The 12,821-nt window shown below is 39.7% G+C and overlaps 1 protein-coding gene across 2 annotated transcripts in view; it reads right to left on the minus strand.

Annotated features, from left to right (window-relative positions):
- Window positions 1–12,821, minus strand: part of PLPP1 (phospholipid phosphatase 1) — a 59,105-nt gene that overhangs the window by 19,198 nt on the left and 27,086 nt on the right. For both annotated transcript variants that reach the window (XM_068667871.1, XM_068667872.1), the window contains exon 3: window positions 11,565–11,845. In XM_068667871.1, coding sequence (XP_068523972.1) covers window positions 11,565–11,845 — 281 coding nt within the window. The remainder of the gene's footprint in view (window positions 1–11,564; window positions 11,846–12,821) is intronic.

The following is a 12,821-nucleotide window of genomic DNA, read 5'->3' on the forward strand; positions in this document are numbered from 1 at the left end:
AGTACTGCTTGAGCTTTGAGCAACATACAGATACGCTCATGTCCATTTTGAAGTAGTCCCTTTCTATTGATTTGGGCATAGGCTTTGCAAGTCAAAGTTCTGCCAAAGGATAAGATGTGTCTACCTGCTCCATTAGCCATAGCTAAATTACAAAAAAAAAAATCAGCATCACAAACTACACACTTCGATTGCTAATGAACTGAACGGTGATAATAAGTAACTGTACTAACAGATAAAATTTAAGTAAGTATATTTTTCAGGCTGACATTTGTGTCTTCTTAAGCCTAATAATACATTTAATAAACCAGGTCAGGTGCACATGAGATGCAGTGCCTTAGCTTACACGACTAGACCAATACATAGGAAGAGATGCCCTTGGAATAAAAATACAGGCTCTGCCACACAGTGATTCAGTGGAGCACTGTATGCCCAGATCAAACTAACACCAAAACCAGCAGGGACAGCTATTTCTGAGAACTGTAAAGAGCGAGGAGCCATATTTTCAGTTATGAAAATGAATGCTATCCATCACCACGTAGAAGGGCCAAGTCACATCAGGACAAAGAGATGGAAGATCAGAAATCTGATCCGGACTGCAGAATTGCTTCTCAGTTGCTTACAGCAAGTTTATCTTTCAGATCCGGTGCTCCCTGCTGACAATTAATTTCTATTAGAGAGGCAGCTTTTTGTGCTCTCTAGATCAAGTACAGCCCCCTTTCATCATTCACCATGGACCAGCAGCAACTTCTGAAGTTTAGTTATTTAAGAGGTTCACTGACCACCATATTTCAGTGTTTTCCTTCCATGTAACCTTCCCACAAGCGTTAAGTGTGGGTACCCTGATTTAGGCTCCAGCTCTCAGGAGTGGAGGATTATTTGGATAGGACTGGATGCGTTCACAAATCAGCCGTGCTGCATCTTGGCTAACAGTAATGACAAAGGGGTGAGAACCAGTGCTAAAGGGAACAGTTGCATCATTTGATTAATAGCAAAAATGTATCTGGCATCCAGTCCATTCAACCTTTCAACTGCTTCGGTATCCAAACTTCTTCAGAATGTTTTGGCAGGCATCTTTCCAGAAGTGAAACATACTGAATAGGTTCTGATGAAAACTCCTGAACCTTTAAGCTTCCGCGCAGTGACAGTGTAACAGCTCATAGGTTAAAAGCTCTGTAACAGAAATAATCAGATTGCTATACACAACATACCAGTAGTACCCAAGCAAATGTGTAGTTAACAAGTCTGTATAAACTCTAGAGGCATTTCTGATTCATGATGTTATTGGAAACTGCCAGATTAGATAAGTAAACTATTTAGTTATGTTTGAATGAGTAAGTGCATTTTGTTTTTTTTCCACAAAGCTTAGTTTCAAAACAAAGCTTTTATGAAATATTCCAGTATAACATTATTTTAACACACAATAGTGCTTCATCTTAGAAATACCACCAGTACCAAGAGAGAACTATGAAAACTAGGAACAATTGTGTAATAAAGACAGGTTAGTGTGAAGCAAATGTCCAGTCTTTTGGGTTACATTTAACAAAATCCAGAGCAAATCAACTGCAAAGGCTATCTAATGACACAGGAAAAAAAACAATATTGATTAAAATCCAAGCAAGTTATGTCCGATTTTTATTTTATTTTTTAAACAATGAGTTTTAAAGGAGTTTTCCCTACGTAGAAGGGACAGCATACGAAGTTTCCACCTTTATTTTGAAGTTCAACCAAACCTTTATGCAGGCTTAGCCCCATGCCAGCTGTCTGACATGGGTACTTAGCTCCTGGGAACTGCTCTGAGGGAATTAACCACACTCACTGGCACGCATGTGCACTGCCTGTGAAAGGGCTCAAACAGACAACTCTAAACAAAGCTAAAGTAAAATTCCTGGCAAATGATTAGTCAAGGGCACCACCTTGGCAATTGTGCTGAAATAAATTATCGAGGTCAAAACAGTCAGCTCTAATTTCCTAAAGACTTCTTTGAAGATTACATTTTGTTTGCAATGGCAGACTACACATCTTGTTCTGAGTGCAGGCAGCATGACAGCAATATATCAACTGAAGTAGGGAACTGTTTTTTTCCACAGACATCTGAGTTGTGATATAAATCAGTACATTAGTAATACAATTATAGTTATGAACCTTCACAGCTGTGTTATCTGTTACCACAAATGGAGCAAAGTGACAGACTGAAATTAGAGACCTTCAACAATCCTATGGTAAACTGAACTTTATAGAGAAAGCTTTTCTCACACACAGGCATCCCTGCTAGCCTCAAGTCCTCTTTTGAGTCTAACAGAGTTCAGATTGCACAGAGAGCCTTTCAAGTAGCTTGATTAGTGCAGCATGGCTTAATATTTACCACCTAAGGTTCAAAGGTTTTAGTTGCGTGTGTGCGTTCAGTTCAGTGAGCTGAAGAATAAGCCAGCAAGGACAGCTGCTTGGATCTGCACAGTCATCAGGTTTTCCTGTTCCTCCAAACCCAGGACTCTGACCTTACAGATCCCAGCCCATCACCATTCCCTTTTTATTTTTTTTTAAACTGACAAAAATGTTTAGAAGTCAGTAGTTAGAATACCAGGAGAAACTTGAACTGCTCATCTAAAATGCAACAAAAAACACATCCAGAAGAGCTTGGAGTGAGCACAGAAAGCCTGAGCAGGCAGGCTAAGAGCCCTTTAGCACACACCCAGGACAATTACATGTGGGGGTGAACTTCACACCGTACAAGAAGGTGTGCTGATGGGAACTAGTTTAACCAGTGGTAAACCCAGAGAGTACGCCAACAAACTGCACTGCTCACTGCCACCAAGTTTAGCACTGCTGTAAGAGGTGGGGCATTAGCAGCCTAAACAAGCGTGCTGGTGTCCAGTTCATCTTTTAAGTACCTACAACACTGCTCCCTTCCCCCTCTCCTCTATATTCAACCACTCTGTTAAGGGAGAGCGCAGATTTCGGGAACAATTGCTGAAAATAAATGTTTTGTTCTAGTTTGAATAAGTTTCCTGAAAACTAAAAAGAACTCTGAAAAAGCTAACAGGTGCTCAGAACTGCTTTCCAACGAGACTTAAGATTCAACTACAAAAAAAAAAAAGTCTTAGAGCACTTTCAGTATGCACAGCAGAAATATGGCAACAATTCTGTGCAGAATCAGTTCAGCACTGTCCTTACTCATCGACAGATCACCTGCACTACCTTCTGTTTGCACAGAAGCAGAGGTTATGCAAGACACTCTTTATGCATCTGCATATTACACACATGCACTTAGTTGGTTAGTTAGGAACCTGCAACCACAACCTTTTTTTTTTTTTTTTTTTTTTGCTTGAAGGACTAGTCTGTCAAAAGACTGTTTACAATTACATTCTCACAACTTTCCAGCAAAGGAGCTGAATGCCCACTGCCTGTTCCCACAGTTGCAGTGTTTACCAAGGACGAGCAGGTTATGTTTATGCCTTCCCATCTGCAGAAGGGAAGCAACTGTTCCGTATCTCATACCAACAGCATGGCAATGTTTACAGCCCTGGAATGAAGAAAGCAGCTTGGTTTATATGATGACGACAGTGCACTGCCACATGTGTGCAGTACCTCTGCTTTCTCCATTTTTAAGGCTACAAGGAAGAGCAAGTTCCTTGCTGTATGCATCTCTGGCTCTTAAATACTGACCCCTTCATTCTCAGCATTCAGAAATCTGAACCATCTCCTTCTGCAACTCTCAAATTGCTTTGAAATATTATTGCTAATTTCATAAGTTTCAAAAATTTTAAAGTTTTTGAACTGCATTCGAGCAAACTAAGTATGTGTATGTATACATAGATGGGTACATATATAATAAAAAAAAAAAAACTGAGCCCAGCAGTTACCTACGTTTGAAATTCAACCTGGATTTTTCAGATGCAATCCACCAGGACAACAAAGTTTCATCACAAAAGGACACATCTGGCAATTATGAAATCCAGTTCAAAACACATTGAACGCACAAACAAGACAAACCCCCTTTTGCTCCATCTCTCTTTAAGAGAACAGAAATAATCCATCCCAAATGCAGACTGTGTACGGAAAAAGATGACTGGGACACCTCCAAATCTATACCTTAACCAAGAGCTCAGTATATGAGTAAAAGCTAATAAATCAAAGGGCTCAGGAAACCACTCCATGTGTTAGGCCTTCTCCTTTTACAACTCTCCATAAGGTAGGTGCAAAGCTGGAGACACACAAAAGGAAAAGCAAAGTCATGAGAGCATCTCAAATAGGAAGCTTGCTCAGATATTTAGATGCCAGTGATCAACTCTTTCCTAAGAGTGAGGAAAGGTGAAGAGTTGCTGAAGTCTTCTTTTGAGGCTTAATAAGGAATTTAGCGTTAGATACAAAATACCAAACCCAAGACATCTCAGAACCCACTAGTCCGACCAGGCAACTAGCAAACATTTTCAAAGTCCTGTAAGGATCAGAGGCATAGGAACCCAGATGCTTCATATCCAGAAGGGCTTCGCTCAGGGAACTTTTTTGCTCCTTTGCCAGGGAATTTCATCAGCCTCAAAATCTGCTGGAAGAGCAACGTGGCAGGGTACAAGCAACTCAACAGCTTTCTTTTTTTTTTTTGTTTTGACACTGCTGGACAGGCCAAACAAGAAAGGTGCTTTGCTGAATCTATTACTCAGCAGCAAGGCTGAACTAGTTGGACACATCAGCATCACTGCATGCAGCAGCCAGGAGACATTAGGAATGCAGAGACAACCTCACAGCACCAGAACATCCCACGCCCTTGTGCAAGGAAACGAGTAGGAATAGCAAAAGGCCATCCTGATTCAGTGAGCACCATTTAAATTCAGACAGAAAAAAATCACGAGATATAAATGGACTGCCTACCCAGGACAAGTATTGATGCATCACCCAAGCATGCTGCAAAGGAATTCGGAAGGCCAAGGATGGAGCTGAAGTGCTGAATTCAACAGCTAAAATTCAGTAAAAGCTTCAGAAGACAAGGATCCATATTACTTTATAAAGACAGATCTCTAACGTATAATTTAAATGGCAGAGTTTTTCAGCTTTTAAAAGAAGCCAGCACGTTCATTTTCTGAAGTGACAGTACTTTAGGTGAGATTTTACCCTCAGAAAAAAGTTTACACTGTCATTCACAAAAATGGTCCTACTAAAATACGCAAAATAATTTTCTACATCCAAAATACAGAATTGCATTAACTTCATAAACCAGTTGCCAGGTATTCTTCATAGTTTGGGATGATCTCTTAAGCTTCTATTCACTAAATTGATTAGTCCTGTATAGATCTCAGAGATTTTTGTGACCACTCTGGCACAGCAAGCAGATCAGGTACACTGAACAGGTGAGAAAACTGATGAAGTAGAACAAGCATGCCAGTTAGAGGCTCTTTGCTTTCAAAGGTTGTAAATTCAGAGTAACATTAGCAACACTGTTTCACACTCCTTGTTGGTTTTTGGTGTTACAAACGGACTTTTCCTTCTACATTTTTGCAGGAAGCGATTTTTAAAAAACAGTAAATTCAAGGGAAATAAGTATAATTTAAATTTGAAGTTCTAGGGAGACATCATTTACACCGGCTGTAACTAGAACTTACTTTTCTTACCTTCATAGCCTATCATTTTCCCTGTGATCCAATTCAGAAGGCAGAGTAGTAGTACTACATATTTTGTGCTACACCGTTTATTCTTAACACTTTGTGGATAACATGTAAGCCTAAATAGCATCAGATTCAATACACCTGACCTTTCTACAAGGCTTAAATGTGCTGTTTGTGCTGCCAAGTTTAACATGATACACAGGACTGACAGCATAATCTTCAATTAAAATCTAAAAATACTGTAAACTGTATATATAGCGCCTGCTACATTGTTCAAGAATTTAAAATGTCCTTTAGATTGCACACAGCTTTTCGATACCGTAAGTTCTTTGTTTTCTTTGTGTGTGCTTTGTTTCTAAATATATTTGGAGATTTTACTGGCTTGTAGAAAGAAGGGATAAAAAATTGAAAGAAAAGCCCATAGCCACACTAATTTCCCACCTTCCAAAGAGTATTGCAAGAAGCTTTGTGTAAGGTATACATTCTGTCTTTGGGATTGGACACTACATGCAAGAAACAATACCTATTCTTAGCCTAAAGCGATACTCAGTTAAAAGACCAACCTTTTCCATGTTCAGCTGTCCTGATCAAACTTGTCTGCTGGATTCCAGATCCTGTTACCTAGGGGTTACCAATGCTCTTCTGCACAAAGGCAATCAAACTGCAATTACCAGCTCCTGACTGCCAAAAGGCGCCAGAAGCAACCAGTTAACATCTTCACTCAAGGTGTCACTGCAATCTGACAACACAGTTAGAAGGCCACCACCCTGAAGCCACAAAGCACCATACATCTAAGCACAATAACTTCTGAAGTTTCCCTTTTACCCCTAGCAGAAGCCTCAAATTTTTTGCAAGAGCAACCAAGTGTTAAATACACTTAATAATAAAGTAGTTTTTTGTTCTGAGGGTGGTTTTTTGAGGGTTCCATAATTCATATACTAGAAGAAAACAGAAGCACTTTGTGTTCATTACTACACCAGACATTCACGCTTACAAACTCATTTCAGACAGGCTGAACCAGCAAGTACAATAAAATATACTTGAGAGGCCAGTAAAATACTCATCCACATCTCCTGCTGGTGAATATCTGTGGTTTCTATTAACTCCTTCCAATACAAGGAAGCTAACCAGCAGGACGCAAGGACAGTCTGCCACAGACGAGTTAGAGCAGACTGGTTTGAGAAGTGAGCCTTGCAACCAGCAAGGAATGAAGAAGTCATAATCTGTCCTTTGAGTCCTCAATGCGTACTCCTCTGAGGAATTCAGGTATCTTGGAAACCAACTCAAAGCCAGGTAAAAGTAAGTTGTAGCAAGTCAGAAGAGAAGGAAAAATTTGAACAAAAAAGGAAAGCTGCAAAAGAATCCAGAGATATCTGAGAACAGCACAGACTGCTCACTCACTTCCCCCCCATACCATGTTCACAGCCCAGCATACCTACTCCATCCTACCGGGCCTTACTTCACCAGAGTTGAAAAATAAGATGGCCTTTAGGCAAGTCACTGCCTTTACATATCCTAAAGAAAGTACCTGAAAGGCAATTTAGCAGCATTACAGTATATACAGAAATATACAAAGTAATATGATAATTACTAGCTCCAGTGACAGGAGAACAACTTGTTTTTTTCTTTGAGACTTAATTTCCTAAAACATTAAAACAAGCAGTGCCTCCCAATAAAGAGCCAACATGATGCAGTGCCCTCCTCCACAGTGCAATTACATTTAAAAATCCATAAGCCTTACTCATCCAGGTTATGTATGTCATTGACTAAAGAAAATTTTACTGTTTTTGATACCAAAGGGAAAAAAAATCCCCTTCGTATGCCAAGCACCCTATTTAGTTATTCTTTGTAACCTTCTATTTGAATGTAAGTATTAGAAGCTCTGCACATGACTACTGGGAATTAAGCATAGCAATACCTTTAAAAAAGCTTCAGAATACAGCTCTGTATGAATCATTCACTCAGAAAACTGTTGTGAATTAGCTCATACCAGCTTCCTTATCTAGCTTAAATTAAATGCCAGAGAAAGCCTGAAGAAAGGGCTATCCTACAAACAGGTAGGAAAGAACACTGATTTCTAACACTAATAGTTTTCAATTTAACTAGAAATTTTTAAAGTAGCTATTCCCATACGTATTTTAGAGATCCGGAACTACTATATACTTTCATGCAATATATCTCAACTCTTATGTGCAGCTTTCAACAAATACGAATGAGATTTACGAAGCACACAACTGTTATTGTGATCCTCAGCTTGGTTTAACTGCCGGTAGTACTGGAAGTGCAAATACACTACAAAAGTTGTCAAGGAGAAGCTAAAGCTATCTAAAGTTGAAGAGGACTTTTCAGAGTAAACAAGATACTGAAATCAACAAGAATTAACTTAATCAGGTTCAGGTTTGAGAGGAAAACCTTACTGAAACTCACCAAAATCCATTGCTACTTTACCAGTGTAAACAACCAAGCAAAAGTCCATTGCTTTACTTTCACACTAACACACACACAGAGGAAATATTTTATAGTTGGAGTTCAGGGGATCAAAGAAGGACAGAATAGAACAGCCCAAGATGCATATTTTAAGCACACCATGGATTTTTCACCCTGGAAGTGGTTTTCCTGGTACCATTTAAGGAAGAAACAGTAAATAAAGATTAGATATGTCTTTGGCTGTATAACTGAGCATGAATCTCTGAAAATATTCCAGAACTACCTCAAGCTCTGTCACAACCCAGGAATACTCAGTTCAGAACCTATGATTTTGCATGTGACGTTTGCCTTGTCTTCACTCTCTCCGTACTTCTAATTGCATGTTTATTTTATGCAAATGTGAAGGCAAATGGTAGTTAACTCTACCTCTAATAACACCTAATTGATACAGAAATTCACCTTTCAGTTACCGCTCAAGAGCTTATCAATGTCCTCCAAATTCTTGGGAAACTCATTGCCAAGCTCCCTTTACCTTTGGTGGCTTATCAACCCTCAGGTGTGAGAGCGCCTGCCTGCAGAACACAAACCACTCTCAGAGGTCAGGCCCAATTTCTTTGGGAAACAGCAAGTGAACTATTTTGTTGCTGCATCTTTCTGGACACTGCTGGTGCTCCTGAGTACAAATACGAGATTAGTCTCACAGCCCATAATCCTATCATATCATAAGCCAGCGTTACACAGAACAGCAAAATTACAACCTTAAACCAGCTCCCAGAAGTGATGAACAGCATAACAGGGAGCTTAGACAGCAGGTAAGGTGTTACCCAAGAATTCTGGCAACAAGCACAGCTGCAAGGGCAAGCACATCATTATTGTGACCAGCAACCATTAAACTAATGTAACACTTATACTAAGTTTGCTCTAAAAAGCTCTGGTCGGACCTGTTATGTCTTGTGCATTCCCCCCACCCAACAGGGGGACAGAGAAGAGAACTGAAAAAAAAAAAAAAGGTAAGAACTTGTAGGTTGAGATAAAGACGGTGTAATAGGCCAGAAAATGAAGGGAAACAAATATAATAAAGACTGCTACTAATAACAACAATAACAGAATACACAAAGCAAGTGATGCACAATGAAACTGCTCACCAGCCACCAACCAGTGCCCTGCCTGTCCCAGAGCAGCAGCACCCCCCAGCCAGCTCCTCCCAGTTCAGATGGCATCATGCTTAGCAATAAGGCATGGGACATCCCTCTGGCCAGCTGTCCTGGCTGTGTCCTCTCCCAGCTCCTGGGGCACCCCAGCCCCCTCACTGGCAGGGCAGCACGAGGAGCTGAAACATCCTGGGCTCTGTGTGACACTGCTCTGCAACAGCTAACACATCTGTGTGTTATCAGGGTTATTCTCATCCCAAATCCAAAATGCTGCACCATAGCAATGACTAGGAAGAAAATTAACTCTATCCCAGACAAAAATCAGGACAGCACCTCATCTAGGATCACATTACACAAGACCTTAGTCTCCTCTAAGAAGTTAAGGTGTTCCTAAAACAATGGACAATCCTCCCCCTAAATCATGAAAAAATATCTCAGCACCATTTCAGGCATTACTATCAGTTAATGTTGTCTCCTTTTATGCTTTACATTTGAGAGTCCTTTCAGACTCATGCAGAAATTATACTGAAGACTCACACCTCTAGCAAAGTTGATTTTTGACCCCACTGGTTTGTCAATGCCATTCTGTTCCACAAACACCTGAGAAAGTACAGCTTAAGAGACCCATTTTGTGCAAAAACTTAGACAAGTACCTTCTTGCTTTTTGCACAATAGAAGAATAAAACGAAATAGCACATTTAGTGAGTTGAAGTGAAAAAGTTAACAACGTTTTATACCTACAAAACCAGCTCAGATTGAGAGGATCAAAAGAATGTAGCTTTGTGATATTCCAACAGTGTGTAATATTCAAAGACTTCCCCTCCTTGCCACAATACTATATGCAATGTAAAAGTAATTTATAAATGCATGTAGGGGTAAATAGATCTTTATCTTCTTTTAATCTCAAAAGAATTCATTTCTGGCAATTAATTCTACTAACTTACTGCATAAAATTTGCGAAGCTGACAAAATACCAAGACAAAAATACCAAACCACACATCCTGCCAAGATCTTGCTTCATTTCTAATCAGGCTTGACTTTGCTAGTAAATTAAGTGCTAACAAAGGACTAAGGTTTGTTGCAGGCTCGTTTGTTGGTTTGTGGGTGGTTTTTTTTTAGTGCTCTTGTTTCAGAGAGGTGGGGCAAGGAGTCGGAGAAACACGCTATTTAGAAATTCTTCGCTTGATATACTTAACAAAAATTCTGCTTTTTAATCTGACTTCTTCCAAGCTGAGGCTGACAGTCACACAGGAAGTGGCCACTACAAGTTCTATTTCCTGGAACTGAAATTCGGAAGATATATCTTATTAGTGGATATTCTTAACTCTGTGGGGCTACTCACAGGCAAGAGAAGTTCATGCAGCGATCAGTGTCTAGAGTAGCTCAGAGTAAATAAATGAAGCCTTCTGAGCACAAACAAGGCCATTAATAATAATAAAAAAGCTGTGCATGAAGCATACTCTTCTACTTAAAACTCCCACTGGACAACCCCTGATTTGTCTACGTAGTACCTGTATGAAGTTCTGCTCATTTTAAGATTACTTACTATTCTGCCTCACTACTTATTCTGGTGCACTTTCTCCTGTGTTACCAACAGCTCTCTGAAACAAGCTGCTCCTGAAACCTTTAAGCACCTACTGTGCATGGCTTGAAACTACACCTGGTCCTTAGACTAAATCAACACGCAGCATGTTCCTATGGCTGCTACTGAAGAATAATACTGCTAAGAATATCGTGTATGCTACTGGAAGATCCGTAGCGGACATGCTACAGAAGTTATTCTGAACCTGCTTTAGCATTTCCAACAGTACTCAAACATTGTTGTTTATACCAGTCATAAATGTGAGGTGTGTCAGATGCTTCCCCCTTTTTAGTTCAATTTCAGCAAGGTAACAAAGAAACATCAGTTAAGTATTAAAGGAAGTGAAGTGACTAATAATGATAAAACTGAATTGATCTATTCCTTTAACAGTCCTCCATATTTTCTAAATGGATATACTCAATTTTGATTAGCTTCCATCCTAAGCCTGAACTATTTTTCCTTGCTATTCCACACTCTTTCTTGAAGGAGATTTCAAGTTCTTCTCCTCGCTAGGTTCTGCGGACATTTTAGAAACAGAAGCCAGACAAAGTTGTGTGCATCTCCCATTTCTGTTAGAAAATGGAACTAAGTATGTAGTAATTTACACATTCTTCTGTATTTCAATAAAACTGATTTCCACAAAGTAGAAAAAGATTCTAGTGTCAAACCCTGGTTTTGTGAATTCATCACAAGTTTACCCTAGCAGAAGCACAAAGCATGCAGCAGACTCCAAACCCACCACCCCAAGGCTTTCCAGGCTAAGCAACGTGTCTCACAGCCGGGTCTACGAGGTTGTTAGTCACTCACCTTCCCTCATTGATTTTTGCCTTTTCTCCTTGGCAAGGGAAGTTCTCAATGTAACCCAGACTGCAGTTGATCCGCGTCCAGTCAGGCTGGCACACAGCGAGGAAGTGAGGGCGCAGTCTGCCTATGGCATACTTGGCAATGTCCGTCAGCGACTGGCTAGCAGCTGCTCCAAAAATGAAGGTCCCAATGGCTTTGTAAATAGTGGCTATGTAGTTATTTCTGACAAATGAATTTGAGTGCAAATTGTTATAAAAGACAGAGAGAGTCTCTCCTAGGATTATCTGAAAGAAAAAGAAGGACAACAGTTAAAGGAAGACAGTGACTTGAGAGAAAAAGATTACTCTTGTTACTACTTCATTATGTAGTTTCAAAAAAAAATTGATTTGGCTCCAGAATTAATTTTCCCAGGAATTGGTAGTAACCATTCATAAAGCTTTAAAAAACATTTTTATACGAAGTTAAAAGAACATTTTGCCTTACCCTGCTTTATGCTGAGCTTTATACAAATATGCTGATTGTTAACATTTACTAAAACAAAGCCTTCTCAGAGGAAGATTCAACCATACTATTTAACATGGCTCTGATCAGAAACATTTCCTCTAGCTTTATGTTTTATCCTACACTGAGTCTTCTTTAGCTGTTTCCACTAGGCTTTGGCTTTTTTTTTTTTCCTGTCAGAAAGTTTGGTGTTTTTTTTGGTGAAGCCAGAAACTATTCTGAAGGATCAAAATTTGATTTCTAGATGTGAAAGGCCAGTTATTTAAGCAAAGAAACCTCTATATCTCAAGAAAATGTTATCTTTAGGGGAGAAAAAAGTTAATGACAAATATTACCAAGGGCTTTCAAGGTATAAGCATCACAAATATATTGTGTTGATAAGAAAATAGATATAATTTTATTTTTCAATAACTTCTGTCTTTTGCAGAAAGCATATTTTTCTTAAACTAAGTGTACAAAACTTCAGCCTCACTTGATAGAGTTAATGCTCCACACCAGAGAGGCTGGGCATGAGCCAGCCAGTCCCACTGGATACAGAAGGGCTCTCCTCATACAGGTGATAAAATGGAAGCAAGGCTGCATGCAGTTAGGCAGGTATCATTAGAAATCCTATAAGGATTAAATGATGGCTCCATCTGTCACTTGAGAGAGTGACATGTCCACAACCCCAGAGAGGCAGAGCTTGAGCGAATAAGGCTGTCGTTAGACACTGGCACCTGGGCAAACGAGGCAGCTGTTAGTAGCTTTGCACACTTCAGG

This window comes from Anas acuta, chromosome Z (assembly GCF_963932015.1).
Source record: "Anas acuta chromosome Z, bAnaAcu1.1, whole genome shotgun sequence".
Taxonomy (NCBI): Eukaryota; Metazoa; Chordata; class Aves; order Anseriformes; family Anatidae; genus Anas; species Anas acuta.